Source organism: Rhinopithecus roxellana, chromosome 8 (genome assembly GCF_007565055.1).
Source record: "Rhinopithecus roxellana isolate Shanxi Qingling chromosome 8, ASM756505v1, whole genome shotgun sequence".
Lineage (NCBI taxonomy): Eukaryota > Metazoa > Chordata > Mammalia > Primates > Cercopithecidae > Rhinopithecus > Rhinopithecus roxellana.
Genome location: NC_044556.1, coordinates 118,262,246 through 118,281,104, shown reverse-complemented (window position 1 = coordinate 118,281,104; position 18,859 = coordinate 118,262,246). Strand labels below are relative to the sequence as shown.

The 18,859-nt window shown below is 43.7% G+C and overlaps 1 protein-coding gene across 1 annotated transcript in view; it reads right to left on the bottom strand.

Moving 5' to 3' along the window:
* Positions 1-472: 472 nt before the first annotated feature.
* The window catches only part of TBX19 (T-box transcription factor 19), a 32,927-nt gene continuing 14,540 nt past the window's right edge, over positions 473-18,859 (bottom strand). Inside the window, exons 4-8 of the mRNA XM_010371772.2 lie at positions 16,020-16,081; positions 13,397-13,458; positions 9,052-9,240; positions 5,358-5,493; positions 473-1,507 (exon numbers count right to left, since the gene is read on the bottom strand). Of these exons, the coding sequence (XP_010370074.2) occupies positions 1,213-1,507; positions 5,358-5,493; positions 9,052-9,240; positions 13,397-13,458; positions 16,020-16,081 (744 nt within the window). The 3' untranslated portion in view covers positions 473-1,212. The remainder of the gene's footprint in view (positions 1,508-5,357; positions 5,494-9,051; positions 9,241-13,396; positions 13,459-16,019; positions 16,082-18,859) is intronic.

The following is an 18,859-nucleotide window of genomic DNA, read 5'->3' as shown; positions in this document are numbered from 1 at the left end:
GAGTCTTGCTCTGTCGCCCACGCTGGAGTGCAGTGGCACAATCTCGGCTCACTGCAAACTCTGCCTCCCGGGTTCATGCCACTCTCCTGCCTCAGCCTCCCAAGTAGCTGGGACTACAGGCACCAGCCACCATGCCCAGCTAATTTTTTTGTATTTTTAGTAGAGATGGGGTTTCACCATGTTAGCCAGGATGGTCTTGATCTCCTGACCTCATGATCCACCCTCCTTGGCCTCCCAAAGTGCTGGGATTACAGGCGTGAGCCACCGCACCCAGCCTCTTTTTTTTTTTTTTTTTTTTTTTAATGAGACAAAGTCCTGATCTACCACCCAGGCTGGAGTGCAATGCCACAATCATAGCTCACTAGAGCCTCAGCCTCCTGAGATCAAGCTATCCTCCTCCAAGTAGCTGGGACTACAGGCACATGCCACCACACCCAGCTAATTTTGTGTGCATGTGTGTTTTTTGTAGAGACAGGCTCTCACTTTGTTGCACAGGCTGGTCTCAGACTCCTGACCTCACACGATCCTCCTACCTTGGCCTCCAAAAGGGCTGAGATTATAGGCTTAAGCTACCACACCCAGCTATAGTGAGGAGATCCGACTTCATTCCATTGGTAATGGTGAACCATTGAAGGTTTGTGAGCTGAGGAGTGACATGACTTCATTTCCACAAGTCTGGGCACACTGCTATGAGTAATACATGATTAGTTTTATTCTTTTTGTTAACTTTACTCTATGGCTTACACCCACGCCTGGTCTCAAAGCAGAAGTGCAAATCTGAGCCCCATAACCACACATACTTTCCAGGCTGCACAAAGCAGGAAGCAGTGGCCTTAGCTAGGTAAACTTTGAGCTCATTTAACAGCTTTGCACCTTCTCCACAGAAAAGGAAGTGAGGCTTTCCAGAACAATTTGAGAGTAAGGGGCAGAGCACAAGAATGGTACTTCACAAACTTCTGTCACCTAAGCATGGCAAGAATAAGCTGCAGAGAAAATGGGAGTGCAGAAGAAAATGGTGGAGAGATGCAATTGACATAACTAGCATCATCCAAACTGAACCCTTTCCTAGTATGACTTCTGTAATAACTCACCTCCGCCTCCAGCTAGTGGGAAGGGAGATTCCACAGTCTGACTCACTAGATCAGTAGATGGGGTTTCTAAGCGCTCTACACATAGAAGGATCTCTGTGGACAGAGGCTCCTAGGATCCTGCTTAACCATCCAATGAGGAAGGAGAATGGTGCCCACCCACCCCTGGGCCACCCCAACCCGCGAAGGGATGCGAGGCCACTGCTGTCCAGGTGGACACAGCAATGCTGGTTAGCGAGGGCTCCCCCAGAACCTCCACACCAGCCGAAGTGGGTGCTTGGGTGGAGAGCACAGAAGGGGGTGAAGTCACAGCTGGGTTTCCGAGGAGAAATGCTCCTGGGGCGCTGGCATGCACCTCCGGGCCTGGCCCAGTGGGGCCTCCGGCACCATTGCTGATGGTCCACAGGCACGGATAGGGGCTGCAGAGACAGAGAAAGAGGGGAAGGGAATGTTCAATGGCACTCCAAGGAAGGAGTGCTGCCTGACGAGCACGCACATAGTACTGAGAAGTCACAAGAGGGCTTCTGGCCATGGCTTTATTTGTAGCTGTGACACAGATTAGTCCTGTTTCTGCAGAAAAGCTAAGAGAAGCAGCAAAGTATGGTGGAATGATGATAAGATTAAGTATTCTGGTACTGGCCCTGCCACCAGTGAGTTATTTGGTTTTAGACACAGAATTTCATTTATCTGGGCTCCCTTGCAGCCTATGTAAAATTGGCAGGGCAGTAGAATAAAGGTATTAAAACTTTATGATTTCTGCATCTGATCTCTCCCTGGCCAATGTGGCATAATAACCAGGAAACATCACTGTCAGAAGACTTGAGTTTAAATCCCAGCTCTACCACTTATTAGCTCTGTGGCCTTGGCTAAATTATTTAACATCTCTGAGTGTCAGTTTTCTCATCTTCAAGATGTGGAGTCATAATTTTACCTACCTTACAGAGATTGCTACAAGGATTAAATAGGAGAAGAATATGGTCCTTAGCATGTAGTAGTCAGTAAATGGTGGTTGTTATCATTATTTCTTCCATTCCTGGTTTCCACCTGTGATCTCCGGTACCTGGCAGAAAGGCTGAGAGCTAGAACACTTTCTTTGCCTTCTCTAGTTCTATAGCACTGGTTCACACACTTGGTTGCACATTCAGCACATTGGAATCACTCAGGGAGTTTTTAAAAGTAGTATTGCTGCCTGGGTCCCACTCTCACCCCACTCCCCTGCCCCAGAGATTCTGATTGAACTGATCTGGCATGCAGCCTGAGTATGAGGATGTTTTTAAGTTTCCCAGGTGATTGTAATGTACAGTCAAGCTTGCACCTTAATATAGATGCAGTTGGAACAGGTGCAATGATCCCAATGTTTTCAGCCTTTAGTCATCACTACATTTCTTACATTTCAGAGTTTCTGCATTGCCCAATAATATTGCTTGAGAATGGGCTTATTATCCAAAGGCAATATTGAATACATTTGTTTTGTTTTGTTTCTAACAAAATATTTATGGAGTCAGGAATTAAACACACCAACAGGGAAGCCAGAGTTGGCAATGCCATCATTCACCTGGTGCCATTTTTCAGTGCTACAGGCCTCCTTGGACCATATGAAACCTGCAGTAGCCCATCCTCTGAGCTCTCTCTGAGCTAGCTCAGCTTATGGGGATTCTGGCCCTAATCTTCAGAAGATGCTCTTCTACATTATCTCTTACAGACCCTTTCTGATGCCGCCTGGGCCAGTGGGAGAACCATGGGCTCTGAGCTGTACTGCTTACTACAGAAACTTTAGGAAGTTTTTAAGGCCTCTGAGCTTCAGTTTCTTCATCAGCAAAATAGGAATTTTAATACCTGCCTTATAGTTGTCTTTGAGTACTACAGATGACTTACATATGGATGACTTATATATATGTAAGTATCCAGTATACAACTTGGCACATGATTATTTAATATCTTCTGGAATCCCAATCTTCATTTTCTTTTTCACTTTCTACCACAGCCCAAATCAATGCTTTTCCCTCAGATCCTCTAGATCAGTGTCAAATGCAAATGATGCTCTAGATCAGTGTCAAATGCAAACCATAAATGCCAGCTGCACATGTAAGTTTAAATTCTCTAGTAGCCACATTTAGAAAAAAAGTAATAAATTTATTAATATTTTATTTAACCAAAATATTCCAAATATTATCATTTCAACATGCATTTGATGTAAATATATAATATACATATATTTATATCACAATATTTACATAATAACATCTATATTTACATATACTATTATATTTTTATATATTTATATATTTTTTATATTTTAAATATAATATATATTAAAATATATATTTATATATAAATTGTAAATATATATTAAAATATATAACATGTAAAATATAAATTGTGTTTTTTTATGTATAATATATAAAATATATACTATATATTTGAATATATTCAACATATATTAATATACATACTATATATTTAAAATATGAAAATATATAAAAATATATAATATAGTAGTATATATTGTATATATATAAAAAATTGGGATATTTATTCGTTGCTTCACACTAAATCTTCAAAATCCTGTGGGTATTACACTCACAATATATCTCAACTTGGACTAGCTGCATTTCAAGTGTTTGACAACCACAGGTAGCTACTGCACTGGACAGCACAGCTTTATACCCTGCTATATCAGCAACACCCAGGAACTTGGTAGAAATGTAGAATCTCAGGCCCCTACCCAGACCTAGCAATCAGATTCTGCATTTTAGCAACAACCCCAGGTGATTCTAAGCCATCACATTCTCCTTTTTCTAGACTTACAAATCATAAGTCATCTGATGTGTTCCCAAATCCAATCCTTTTTTTTTTTTTTTTCTGAGACAGAGTTTCACTCTTGTTGCCCAAGCTGGAGTGCAGTGCCTCAGCTTACTGCAACCTCTGCCTCCTGGGTCCAAGTGATTCTCCTGCCTTAGCCTCCCAAGTGGGTGGCATGGGATTATAGGCATGCACCATCACACTGGCTAATTTTTGTATTTTTAGTAGAGATGGGATTTTACCATGTTGGTCAGGCTGGTCTCAAATCAGGGGATCCACCTGCCTTGGCCTCCGAAAGTGCTGGGATTACAGGTGTGAGCCACTGCACCCAGCCAAGTCTCATCTTTTAATTTTGATTCCACTTTGGACCTTCTCAAAATTCTGCATAACCATATTGAACATAATAGCTGACATTTACACAGAATGTTACTGTTTACAAAGCATGTTAATGCATTTTCTAATTTCTGCATTTGATGCTCACGGTAACTCTGCAAAGTAGGTCATATTATTTCCATGAAAGAGATAAGAAAGCTGAAGCTCAGTAAGGTTAAGAAAATTGCCCAAAGCCACAAAGTCACTACTGAGGTAGAACTGGGACTCAAACCCCTGCCTGTCAGACTCAAAGGGGCCTTCTCTTCCCACTTCACCACTCGGATTTCTATAAGTCAGAACTTAATTCAGGTCGCTGGTGTGAGGACTAAACCATGGGGTCCTCCATGCTACACTTAGCCCTCTTACCAGGGTTGTGAGACCAGGCATCCACAATATGTCCCCCTTTTAGGATGGGTGACTCACGGGAAAGTGGACGATAGTGGGTCTTTACTTCTCAGTGTATGTTTATACTTTTCCTCTTCAATTCCTCTACAGTCAGTATCTATTTGCTACCACCATAGTTTAAAGTGTTTCTGACTGGTTTAAGACAAATGATCCCAGGCCATAATGTCTACCCCCTTTTTTTTTTTTTTCTTTTTGAGACGGAGTTTCACTCTTGTTGCACAAGCTGGAGTGCAATGGCGCGATCTCAGCTCACTGCAACCTCCGCCTCCCAGGTTCAAGCGATTCTCCTGCCTCAGCCTTCCGAGTAGCTAGGATTACAGGCACACGCCACCATGCCCAGCTAATTTTTGTATTTTTAGTAGAGACAGGGTTTCACTATGTTGGCCAGGCTGGTCTCGAACTGCTGACCTCAGGTGATCCACCTGCCTCGGCCTCCCAAAGTGCTGGGATTACAGGCATGAGCCACCATGCCCTGGCTATCCTTTTAAATATAAGAAACGGGATATGACTGAGCTGTTTCTCCAGTTATGAAAGAACTCCATCCTGTTGCCACCTTGACTTCTTAGTGTTTTAGAAGTCAGGACAATAGGTTAGACCAAGCCACCCTAGGAAAAAGAATGAACCTGAGTCCCCAGTGCTAAAGTAAACCCCTAAGACCACCAATGAGCGAGCTGATGGTGTTGGTCTTACCTGGGACCTGGACTGATTGGTCCGTTGGTGTGGGGTACAGACAGGATGCTGGCATGGGGTGTGGAGGATAAGGAAGTCCAGCTGTCAGGTCCCGAGAAAACTTGCAGATTATTGCTTGAGCTTTCTATCAAATTCACTTTGGGGAAATAACAACAGTTGAATTGATAGCAAATGTAGAAAACATAAAGATGGTGACCAGTGACATTATCCTAAAGCAAAATATAACCATGGCTTGCATCACAGGCACCAACAGTTTGTTAGTTCTTTCTCAGAGAAATAGAAAATAAAAAGAAACGTAGGTTTCTTGAATGCCGACCATATGCCAGGTGTCATTCATAGTTTAATCTTCACACTAGTGACTCCTTAACTCCATCTTATAGATAAGCCTCAGGGTGGTAGAATTATTTGCCCTGGTTATCACCGATCTGTCTAACTCATTTCACCACAGTCACTCTCTTTTAAGAAGGGACCATACCAGCCTCCCCTCAAGCTAAGCCTAAGGGCCACCAGTGCCCCAGATGAGATTTCTGAGGTCCAGGAACTTATTCTTCTCAACCATCCCCTAGAAGGTTTAACTATCTCAAGCACAGTGCCTTTTGACCAGGTGTGGTGCTCACACCTGTAATCCTGGCACTTTGGGAGTCCAAGGCAGGGGGATCCCTTGAGCCAGGAATTTGAGAACTTTCTGGGCAACACAGAGAGACACCATCTCTACAATTAAAAAAAAGAAAAAAAAAACATACCTTTTTACAAAAAGAAGTAGATTGTATGATCTCACTTATATGTGGACTCTAAGATTAAAGTTGAATACATAAAAGCAGAGTACAGCAGTGGTTACCAGGGGTGGGAAGCTGGGGAAATGAGATATTGGTCAAAGGATGTAAAATTGCATTTATGTAGGATGAATAAGTCTAGAGATCTAACTTACAATCTGAAGACTATAGTTAATAATACTGTACTGTGTACTGGAAATTTGCTAAGAGAGTAGATTTCAGGTGCTTTCATCATGAAAAACAGTAACTATGTGAGAAGATGGACATGTTAATTTGCCTGACAGCAGTAATCACTTCACTATGCATATTATATCAAAACATCATGTTGTACACCTTAAATATACAGTTTTTATAGAGGGGAAAAAGAAGAATGTCTTCCATTTCTTTGAATCTCTATTTGCATAAATAGTGTATATATAAGAGAGAGGAAGAAGGCAGAGGGAGGGAGGAAGGAAGGGAAAAGGGGGGAGAAAGGAGAGAGAGGAGGAAGAGTCCAATGTCTATCTCTGGTGCTATGGTTTGAATGTGTTCCCCAACGTTCATGTGTTGGGAACTTAACTCCCAATGCAACAGTGTTGAGAGGCGGGGCCTTTAAGAGGTGATTAGGCCGTGGGGGCTCTACCCTCGTGAATGGGTTAATGCCAATATTGCAGGAGTGGGTTTCTGATAAAAGGATGGGTTTAGCCTCCTGCCCTCTCCCCATCTCTTTCCCTGACTATCCGTGTGATGCCTTCTGCAACATTATAATACAGCCAGAAGACCCTTACCATATGCTGGCACCTTAATCTTAAACTCCCCAGCCTCCAGGACTATGAGAAAATAAATTTCTATTGCTTATAAATTACCCTATCTCAAGTATTTTCTTATAGCACCACAAAGGGGACTAGGACACCTGCCCATGTCTCTTCTTTTTACGATCTGGCACTTGCAAGCTCTCCAGCCCTAACTCTTGCATTTTCCATCTGTCTGCACTCCCCCTACATTCTGCTCCAAAGCTATTCCCAGACAACGTAGGGTCTTTCCCCCTTCTATATTTTTGCTCAGCCCACTCTCTCTACCTGGAATGTCCTGCGCCTCTGCCTGTGGCACATGCCATCCTCCACCTTTTACCCCTGCCCACTCCCACTCTGTCCTTTTCTATTCATCTTTCAAGGCTCAATTTAAATGTTAACCCCTCTGGGCAGCCTTTGCTGCCCCACCAGGCATATCCAGCTGCTCTTTTTCCTTCATTCCCATGGCACCTTGACTTGTGTGTTTTGTAGGCTGTTTCTCAAACTCTAGATCACTTATGAGTCCCCTGGAGATCTTGTTAAAATGCAGACCCTGATTCAGGAGTAGAGCCTGAAAGTCTACATTTCTGACAAGTTCCCAGGTGATGCTTCTGCATTATATTAGGATTTGTTATTTACGTATTTGTGCAACCCTGAGCTCCTCCAGGGAAGAAGCTATGTCTTTTTTTTTTTTTTTTTTTTTTTTTTTTTGAGACAGCATCTTGCTCTTATTGCCCAGGCTGGAGTGCAGTGGCACGATCTTGGCTCACTGCAGCCTCCACCTCCCAGATTCAAGCGATTCTCCTGCCTCAGCCTCCCAAGTAGCTGGGATTACAGGCACCCGCCACCACGCCTGGCTAATTTTTGTATTTTTAGTACAGACGGGGTTTAACCATGTTAGCCAGGCTGGTCTTGAACTCCTGACCTTGTGATCTGCCCGCCTCGGCCTCCTAAAGTGCTAGGATTACAGGTGTGAGCCACCACACCCGGCCCTGAAGCTATGTCTTAATCACTTTCCTATCCCACTGCCTAGAAGAACATGGTACGCAGTAGGTGCTCAGAAGATATGATTTGATGCTGACGGCAGGAAAGAACAAGGAAGTAGAGTGAGCCACAGATCAGTTTCTGCTACTGGTAAGCTACATAATCCCCCCTCCTGGCAGCAATGGTTGAGGTTGCCAAGGGTAGCAGGCTAAGGGACACAGGGACAGGTAGCTGGTGACCAGGAAGACCCTCTACAAATGCAGAGCTCAGGGTGTCACCGAGAAAGGAAGGAGGCTGGAATCCAAATACTCTCCACTATCTCCCATGCCATGAACTTTGCTTGTTTTGTTGAGTGTCAATCTCTTCATATTAGTATAGAATCTCCAAATGGGCAGGGCATTTGTCCGTTTCATTCCTGTGCTTGAAACAGAGCCTGGCATATAGTCGATCCTCAATAAATATTTGTTGCATGAATAATTTAATGAAAAAGTAACCATTGTTTTCATTTCTCCCTTCTTTCTACAAATCTAATAACCAGGCAAGGACTGGGTCTACATAAGGCAAAGGTGGAAAAGGCAGTAGTCAATGAGAAAAAAGCACACAAACAATACTGCTAACTTAAAAAAACAGTCAGACAGCAAAAATTATTTTAAAATATTAAGGTTGGGTTTGCATGTCTCCAACTGAATCCAACTAAGGCCTGAACACACAGGGATCCAGCTCCCCAGAGACCTTCCTAATAGCTCCCTAACACTAGACCCAGTATTCCCTGAACTGAGCCATGAATGCAACCATAGAAAGGAGCCACGTGAAGGCGATGAACTGAGTGTTTCAGACCCACACAACTTGACGTGGCTTTTAGAGATCTGCCTGAACTGCTCAGAACACCAGTGTCCTGGCCTTTCGTGCCAATTAGAAATCAGAAGACTGCAGGTTTTATGAAATAACTAAAAAAAAACTAAAAAACTAACATTGCTATACCTAGTTAATCAAATATTTGTACATAAAATAACAGTAAAATAAAACTATAAAAACAATATCATAGATGTATATTAGATGAAAAGGGTTCCATCTTTAGCTACTCCTTTTCCTAGCTGTTTATCCATTTCTCCTGGCTGCCCCAGCCCCAGCTCATACCCCAAGGGTTTAACCAGCAGAGTCACAGACCTGAGGGAGAATGGTTTCTATGCATGTATGCAGAAGGGTAGGGAGTCTGCCGGTGTCCTCGGAGGCCCGAATAGTGCTCACAGCCATGGTGGGTGTGGGGAGCAGGCAGAGGCAGAGGAGCGGCATACTGGTAATTGGAGTTTCCTGCTGTGCACACTCCTTCCGGATTGGAAAAGATCCAGCCTCCCACTAAAACAGACAAGAGGAAGACACCAAGACTGAGTCTGTGAACTTCCACACCAAAAATCAGGTGACCAGCTACTTTACACAACTACAATTCTTGTAAATGACACTGATGCCAGCCTGTGTGTTGGTACCATCCCCCAGCTGCCACTGCCCCTGCCCATGAGCAGGTAACTTGGCTTCTCTGGAAATGCATGACCAGTCCTGAAACTGCCTTTGCAAAAATTATATCAGTGAGAAAATTATGGCAGTCGGAGAAATCTGATCTACCCAATCTCCCTCTTGCCTTTAGCCTTCAAGCTGCCAAGCTAGCTTTGGAAGACATTTAGCTTATAGTTTAAATAATAGTAACCTTCTCCAAAACTCAACTGCCTTTGTAAAGCAAATGAAAGACTACCAGGTTAGGAGCACAGAGGAGCCTGAATTCTGCTAATGTGTAGACACACATGATTGCCAGCTATTATTCCAGACTTCACAAGATAGGCAACTTTCCCAATTACTCCTGCAGATTACATCACTATTGTAGAACCTCAGGCCTTCAGAGATATCTTTTCAGGTTTTTGGCATATCTGACAGCAGTGGCTCCACCTGGACCCACCAACCCCACCTGTGGCCCCACCCAGAAGTGACTCAGCACCAGAGGACAGCTTCGATTCCCTGTGATTTCATCTCCGATCCAACCAGTCAGCAGCAAGCACCTATTGCCTACCTACCCCCACTTCTTCCCTGAAATAACCTTTGAAAAAGGTAACCTAACCTACGAGTTTTTGAGAGATCGATTTGAGTGAGAGCTCTGTCCCCCACATGGCATGGCCAGACTCATGTCTATTAAACTCTTTCTTTATTGAATGCTGCCATCTTTGTGTCAGAGGTGTTTGAACCAGAGTGACTCCAACTTGAATAGGGGCTGGGTAAAGTGAGGCTAAGACCTACTGGGCTGCATTCCCAGGTGGTTAGGAATTCTTAGTCACAGGATAAAATAGGAGGTGAGGACAACATACAGCAAAGACCTTGCTGATAAAACAGGATGCAGTGAAGAAGCCGGCCAAAACCCACCAAAACCAAGATGGCAATGAAAGTGACCTCTGGTCATCCTCACTGCTCTTTATATGCGAATCATAATGCATTAGAATGCTAAAAGACACTCCTGTGAGTGCCATGACAGTTTACAAATGCCATGGCAGTGTCAGGAAGTTACCCTATATGGTCTAAAAAGGGGAGGAACCAACACTCAGCTATGGGAATTGCCCACCCCTTTCCTGAAAAACTCATGAATAATCCACCCCCTGTATAGCAATACAAACAAGAAGTAACTATAAATATACTCAGTTGAGCAGCCCATGCCTCCGTTCTCTCTATGAAGTAGCCATTCTTTTATTCCTTTACTTTCTTAATAAACTTGCTTTCACTTGTCCACTCTGTGGACTCACCCCGAATTCTTTCTTGCCTGAGGTCCAAGAACCCTCTGTTGGGGTCTGGATCAGGACCCCTTCCCAGTAACATCTTTTTTGTGCAATCAGCAGGAAGAACCTATCGGGTGGTTACAGTCCTATCAAAGGACTCCATCAAAGGGTAGAAAACCTCTAAAGCAACACTGGAATATAGCTATACGAAATACGATCTGAACGCAGAAGTTAATAGAAATGCAAACTTAAGGTGCTTCTGGCCTAATTAAAGTAAAAGTCCGTCTAGGAGGCATTACACATATATGTAATTCATGGACCTGCAGCTACCAGGGAATGTAGGGAATGATTAATGTGGTTACCCAGGAAGAGTGAAAGCCTCTCTATTTCTGCCAAGTGGGAAGGTGCTTTCAGTTCTTACTCTAAGCAAGAGGAATCATGATGCCTCCCAACCCCACCCCACAAACAGAATTCTGGCAGCACAGAAAGGGGGAGCTGGTCTAGCACACCTTGACAGCAAGCATTTTGGTTTGTGTTTGTTTTTTCTTTTCCCCTTTTTTCTTCTTTTTCCCCTTTTTTCTTCTTTTTCATTCCACTTATTTACTGACAGGCAGCAAGCATTTTGCAGAATATTTTGGACAACTGCAAAATGTTTTGTAGAAAGATTCTGAACAGAAGACTATTTCGAGTGAGTTCACGGGGCAAAGACTGAGACTTCGTAATGCAGGTCCCGAAACAAGAAGCATGTTCTCCCACTGACAGTGCCTCAGCTGAGGGACCAACGGATAGCGATTCAGATAGGACCAGAGCTGTTCCTTAAGAATATTGACTAAGGATTTTCACCTGGGCTTCAGCAATGAGGAAATGGAGCTTGATATTAGAACCCACTGTCTTTGCTTAATACTTTTTAAATATAAGTAAACAAATTGTACAGAGTTCATATTACAATCATTCCCAACAAATCCTTTTGTCATCTTCATTCCCCCAGAGTTGCACAAACTTATGACCCAAGGGGTCCCTATCTGACTAACAGAATCAAGATGCAGGCACCCAGTAGGCAAGCTCCTCAGAACCACTAACTTTGCCACATATAACGTACACACGTCAAGAAGTTTGCTGAGAAGATTGCAACACATGAACTTTGAACTCCAGTGGTTCTGCACATGGCCCTAACCTACACAACAAGGTTTTTATTCCAGTTCATTCCACCTAAAGGAAAAAACTGAGGGGGAAATGATAAATGAACAATAGCTCAGAGCAGTCTGAGTTATGTGAGGTATACAAAATGTATCAGGCCCAGAGGGATGTGAGTGTGAGGAGCACCTTCAGTCAAGGGCACCCCCTGCACCCATGCCCAGGGGCAATTCTTTAAAGGCATTTTTGTTCCTGACTAGCTGCCTCACCCATTATCTTCATGTTCCTGGAATGTGTGATACAAAGAACAATGTATAACCAATCAATAGCTCATGTTACGGTAAACAGTTTATGAATCGTCTCTTCTTTTTCCTTTAAAAACCCACTTGTAACTGCTGCTAACCCAATCATATATTCAGGGGAACTTGAATCTATGCTCCCAAGTTGTAGTCCTCAAACTTGCCTCAAATAAACTTTCTACTTATATTAATGTTGCCTCAGTTTTTTCATTTAGGTTGACAGTCACTTTTAAAGAGTGCTTTTCGGCCGGGCGCAGTGACTCACGCCTGTAATCCCAGCACTTTGGGAGGCTGCAGCAGGAGGATCACAAGGTCAGGAGTTCGAGACCAGCCTGGCCATTGTGGTGAAACCCCGTCTCTACTAAAAATACAAAAATTAGCCAGGCGTGGTGGCGCGTGCCTGTGGTCCCAGCTGCTCAGGAGGCTGAGGCAGAAGAGTCACTTCAACCCCAGAGGCAGAGGTTGCGGAGAGCTGAGATTGCGCCATTGAACTCTAGCCCAGGCAACAGTGAGAGTCTGTCTCAAAAAAAAAAAAAAAAAAAGAATGCTTTTCTGAGAGCTGCTTCTCTTTATGCGGCTGTACTCCCAGGTCTGGTATGGAAGGTGCACTAAGATTGAAGGGAAGGAAGAGGTAAAGAACTCCGCAGCTGGCAAACTGCATAAGGGTTCTTTGCAAGCCAATATAATCCAAATTAAAGAGGGTTTCAGACACCAGGGTTAACTTTCCTACTCTGATGTCACTGACCGTGGGTTGCATTGCAGCTGCAGAGGATTTCCTCCGCCATCCTGGGACATGGACAAGGTAACACGCTGATGGGGACATTCAACACTCCCTGCAGAATCCCAGCTATATGACTTCACCTCTTCCTACAGCCTTCCAGCCCACAAATAAAGACTCTTCCCCACGGAGGCTACAGCCTGCGTGACACATTGCTATGGGGACCAACTCCAAAATTAGCAAACACTAAGAACAGGAGAACTCCAAAACACCAGAGCGGCGAGCATAAAGTTAGGAGGCCAGCCAAGAACGCACTGTTGAGGCTTCAGTGCCTCACTGACATGAAAACCAGAGTCTAAGAAATTCAGCATTTTCATTCTTATCTCCTGCCTAAGACTTTTTTAAGCCCTTTAAACCTAGGACCATTGGCTCTCTCTCTGGAAATTCTGGGAAGGGCATAAATTTGTCCTTAATAGAATAAACAGTGTGTTGGGTTTTGATTTGGAAGAGACCTTAAGCAGTCCTAACAGGCAAAGAGTCTGAGTGTGGAGGGAATTGGCTCCAAGTACAGCCCCAGGCACCTCCCGCCTCGTGTACTCCAAACTCACAGTGAGAACAGGTCACATGCTGGCTTTCAGAGAGAGCCTCCGGAACGTCTCTTAGGTGATTTCTGAAAGACGAAAGAAAATGCAACACAGTTGTCCAACTTTTTATGTATGTCCACCATAAAGCATACCCAAAATTCTCCTTGAAGAGCAATCAATTTCTTAGAATAAGAAAACCCAACATTTTTCCCTACGCTCCTGTCCTTCCCCATTCTCCTTCCTTCAAGGTGCTGTCTCTACTTGTGCAATTGCTCTTGGAGTTCCAGTTTTACTGTTTACCCCTCTTTACCATATTAACAGCTATCCCTGTTTTTTGGTTTTTGGTTTTTGTTTTTATCTGAATAATTTGGGGATATTGTTCCTGACTGACAAGATTCAAGCAACAATAACAGCACAATTCTAGGGCACAATTACATATGTGATATGCTAGATCCACCAATGACTCTGTGAGGGAAATATTAACATATTTTTCTAATTTTGTAGATTAGAAAAGTGGATCTCGAGGAGGTAAACTGACTTATGCAAGAAGAAACAGCCAGTAAATTACAGAGCAAGGATTCAGTCAGGACCTCTTACTCAAAGTCCTACATTCTTTGTATTATACCATGCTACTGTCACTTTGAATCTAGATTCTGTCATGTCACATGTCAGTTTATCCTTTAGGCCTTTTGTTAACTAAAAATGTTATAAGTGTGTCTTGTATATCATCATAATTTATTCCAATATTGGAGCTAGGCACAGTAACTCACTCCTGTAATCTCAGCAACTAAAGAGGCTGAGGCAGGAGGATAACTTGAGGACAGGAGTTTGAGACTATCTGGTCAACATACTAAGACCCCCGTCTCTTAAAAACAAACAAACAAACAAAAAACAAAACCACATAGCCAGGCATGGTGGCACATGCCTGTAGTCCCCACTACTTGGGAGGCTGAGGCAGGAGGATAGCTTGAGCCCAGGAATTTAAGGCTGCCGTGAGCTATATCACACCACTGTACTCCAGCCTGCATGACAGAGCAAGACTCCGTCTCTAAAATAATAATAATAATGTATTCAAACATTGGACAGGACAGGGTCCTGTGATGCATCATTATGAACATCTGTCCATTCATGTAGAGCCTTATCAGAGCCTTTAAGGTGAACAAGAAAGATTAGACAGTTAAAAAAACTACTTAAAAGATTTGAAACTTAAGCAATAAAATCTGAACATTAAAAAGATAATCATATTTATACTGTAGGCTTTGTCAATTGAAAAGTCAATGATGAGCACCATAATCTTCTTTTTCCTGGGACGGAAAACACACAGAGGCTGAGCATGGTGGCTCAAGCCTATAATCTCAGCAATTTGGGAGGCCAAGGCGGGTGGATCTCCTGAGGTCAGGAATTCAAGACAAGCCTGGCCAACATGGTGAAACCTTGTCTCCACTAAAAACAAAAAATAAAAAATTAGCTGGGCGTGGTGGCGGACACCTGTAATCCCAGCTACTAGGGAGGCTGAGACACGAGAATCGCTTGAACCCAGGAAGCAGAAGTTGCAGTGAGCAGAGATAGTGCCACTACACTCCAGCCTGACTTGGTCTCCAGAAAAAAGAAGGAAGGAAGGAAGGAAGGAAGGAAGGAAGGAAGGAAGGAAGGAAGGAAGGAAGGAAGGAAGGAAGGAAGGAAGGAAGGAAGGAAGGAAGGAAGGGAGGGAGGGAGGGAGGGAAGGAAGGAAGGGAAAAGAAGGAAAGGAAGGAAAGGAAGGAAAGGAAGGAAGGAAAGAAAGAAAGTAAGAAAGAAAGAAAAGATATAGAGATGGCAGGTCGCTGACCCAAAGTAGCAGAATCATCACTCAAACCCCCAGAAGTCTCTGACTCCTTTTCTCAGCACAGGAAATGTGAACCTCTCTCCATTTTTCACTTTTCCTAGGCTAAGTGTAGTTTTTAAAAAGCAATGTATTAAAGCCATGCTACTCAGAAGTAATTAGGAAAAAGGCAGAGTGAATTATTATAAATCTAAATCATTTAATGTTTTTAATGTGATTGTGCTACTTTTAAGAATCTGTAGTAAAACAAGTCTTTAAAAAAAAAAAAAAAAACCTTGTTAGTTAACAGTTCTTCTGGACCCCTATTATAAGGAATAGATAATTATGACTTGAATTTTCTAGATGTTGTTGAATATTGAATTGAATATTGGAAGCATATTTCTACATTCTTTTTTTTTTTTTTTTTTTTTTTTGAGACGGAGTCTGGCTCTGTCGCCCAGGCTGGAGTGCAGGGGCACGATCTCAGCTCACTGCAAGCTCCGCCTCCCGGGTTCATGCCATTCTCCTGCCTCGGCCTCCCGAGTAGCTGGGACTACAGGCACCCGCCACCACACCCGGCTAATTTTTTGTATTTTGAGTAGAGACGGGGTTTCACCGTGTTAGCCAGGATGGTCTCGATCTCCTGACCTCCTGATCCACCCACCTTGGCCTCCCAAAGTGCTGGGATTACAGGTGTGAGCCAGCGCGCCCGGCCAAGGAAGCATATTTCTATCAAAGGTAATGCAAGTGCTACTGGTCTAGTTCCTTTCAAGATAATCATAAATTCCACATTTGTATTTGCATAAACCATTCATTAGAAGATTTCACTAAAATTTCTCTACTTACCTTTCCTTGGCATCCAAGAAGGCTTTGGCAAAAGGATTGTACTTGATTTTGAGAGCTGTTATCTTGCATTTACAAAGACAAGAAGTGTTAGTAAGAGTAGGATACACATAGGCAGACAGAACCCTTTGTCTTCTGTAAAACCAGGTTAATTCCCTCTCTTTTTCTTCCCTTTCCTGCCAGGCATGGTGGCTTAAGCCTGTAATTCCAGCACTTTGAGAGGCAGAGGCCCTTTGCATCTTTGCTTACTCTAGCACTTAATCACCATTGCGCTGTCTCTGGCAAAGGACATTTTATCATTGCATGTGGTGAAAATGCTAATGCCATGTAAAGTGAGAAAAGAAAGGGCAAAGCACTGGAAATAAGCAAAGCCCTGATGTGCGAAGCCTAGCATTCATTTTTTACTCATTTATGTATTTTTTTCAACAATCCTTGATACCCTACTGCACGTGATTTACTCATCTAGTCACTTGGAACACAGTGGAGAGCAGCACAGGTGTGATCCTGCCCCTCTGGGAGAGTGCCATCTAGCATCGAGTCCCTTATTCATAAATAACAACTTACAGATGGGGCCATGTCAATGCAAAAAGCAAACTATCACTCCCATTCACTGTCACTCTCTTTATCTGCCTTAGCCGGAGCCTGCTTCATTTCTCATTACAGACATCTGACATATAGATAGATAGTCATCGTGATAGAGATAAAAGAGATAGAAACAGAGAAATATTTATTTTTCATCTCTCCCCACTGGGATGTAAGTGCCTTGAAGACAGGGTATTCATCTGTTTTATTCACTGTAGTATTTCCAGCATTTAGAACAATATCCAGCATGTATTAGTGCTCAGCAAATATTTGTTGAGTAAATAAATATTTAGAGAATATATACATTATATATATATATTTAGAGATATATATATAGCTCTTTTTTTTTTGAGACAGGAGTCTTGCTCTCAGGCTGCAGTACAGTAGCTCCATCTTGGCTCACTTCAACCTCCACCACCTGCGTTCAAGTGATTCTCCTGCCTCAGCCTCCCGAGTAGCTGGGATTAGAGGTGCCTGCCACCACACCCAGCTGATTTTTATATTTTTAGTAGAGACAAGGTTTTGCCATGTTGGCCAGGTTGGTCTTGAACTCCTGACCTCAGGTGAGCCGCCTGCCTCAGCCTCCCAAAGTGCTGGGATTACAGACATGAGCCACCACACCCAGTATACAGAATATTTATATCAGCAAGGATCTGAGACTTGATGGAAGAAGGAAAGCAAAGTAAGACCCAGATATGGTTTGGCTGTGTCCCCACCCAAATTTCATCTTGAATTGTAGCTCCCACAATTCTCACATGTTGTGGGATGGACCCGGTGGGAGATAATTGAATCATGAGGGCAGTTTCCCCCATATTGTTCTCGTGGTAGTGAGTAAGTCTCACAAGATCTGATGGTTTTATAAGGGGTTTCCCCTTTCTCTTGCCTCTCATTCTCTTTGCCTGCTGCCATGTAAGATGTGTCTTTTGCCTTCTACCATGATTGTGAGGCCTCCCCAGCCACGTGGAACTGTGAGTCCATTAAACTTCTTTTTCTTTATAAATTACCCAGTCTCAGGTATGTCTTTATTAGCAGTGGGAAAATGAACTAATACAGTGCCCAACTCCTTTTGGCCCAGAACTTGTGAGAAGAAATCAGGAGAAAGAAGAAAAAGAGGTATGGGGTCAGATAGGTACAACCTAGTCTTTCCCTTGGCTTAAACCTGGAGAGGTAGAAAAGCATACATGAAGCTAGCAGGGGGTGCAGAGGAGACATTGGCCTCCTTCACCCACCCCCACGCCCACTCGCCACCCGGGATGCGTCTGCATGGACTTGGCAGGGAAGCTTTGTTGACAGAGGGAGGTGCTGGGGCTAGGCTTTCCAGAGCTTGATTGCCATGGGGCATGTTCAAGACCCAGAAGTAGCAAGTCAGGCTGGGAGATTGCTGGATGGGTCAAAAATGACCAGTCAGGTGGTTCAGAGAGAACTGTCCCATACCTGCAGCCAGGAAAAGCTTCTAAGGGTTTACCAAGTCAGCAGCCAAATGACAAGTTCCGCACACCACCAACTAAGCCAACAGCGCACAAGTGGGCAGGGGCCTTGCCTGGAGACCAGAGGAGGTTAGGACATAGTCTCCAATTCCACATGCACCCCCGACCACCCGCTTCCCAGAGTTACAAAGGCCATACCTCCCCTCATAGACCCAGACTGCAGCCCAGGGAGAAAAGCTGGGAGAGAGGGCTATCTGCAAAATGATTTACTTTATCATCAAAAGACTGGTCACCAGTTGAGGGACTGTTTACCTTATTAGCTAGTTCATTTCTGTTCCCATTGGCCGGCTGCAGGGGCTCTGCCAAGAGGCCAGTTTACTTACAGAAATGACATTTTCTCTGCATATCTGTGATGTGAGTTAAATCTGCAACTTCATTTCACCTGTAGGCACTAAGACAGTAGTTTCCAAACCTGGATGATCAATAGAATCTTCTGGGAAGACTTTAAAATCTACAGATTCTGAGCATCACCCTTGGAGATTCTGACTCAGTTGGCTGGGTGGGTGTCAGCCCAAAATCTGTCTTTAAAGCTTCCAAATAAATACAGATGGAAGCAACAACAAGATCTTTTTTGTTTTTTTTCTGAGACCGAGTCTCGCTCTGTCACCAGGCTGGAGTGCAGTGGCACAATCTCAGCTCACCGCAACCTCCACCTCCCAGGTTCAAGCAATTCTCCTGCCTCAGCCTCCCGAGTAGCTGGGATTACAGGTGTCCGCCACTGCGCCCAGCTAATTTTTGTATTTGTAGTGGAGACGGGGTTTCACCAGGTTGGCC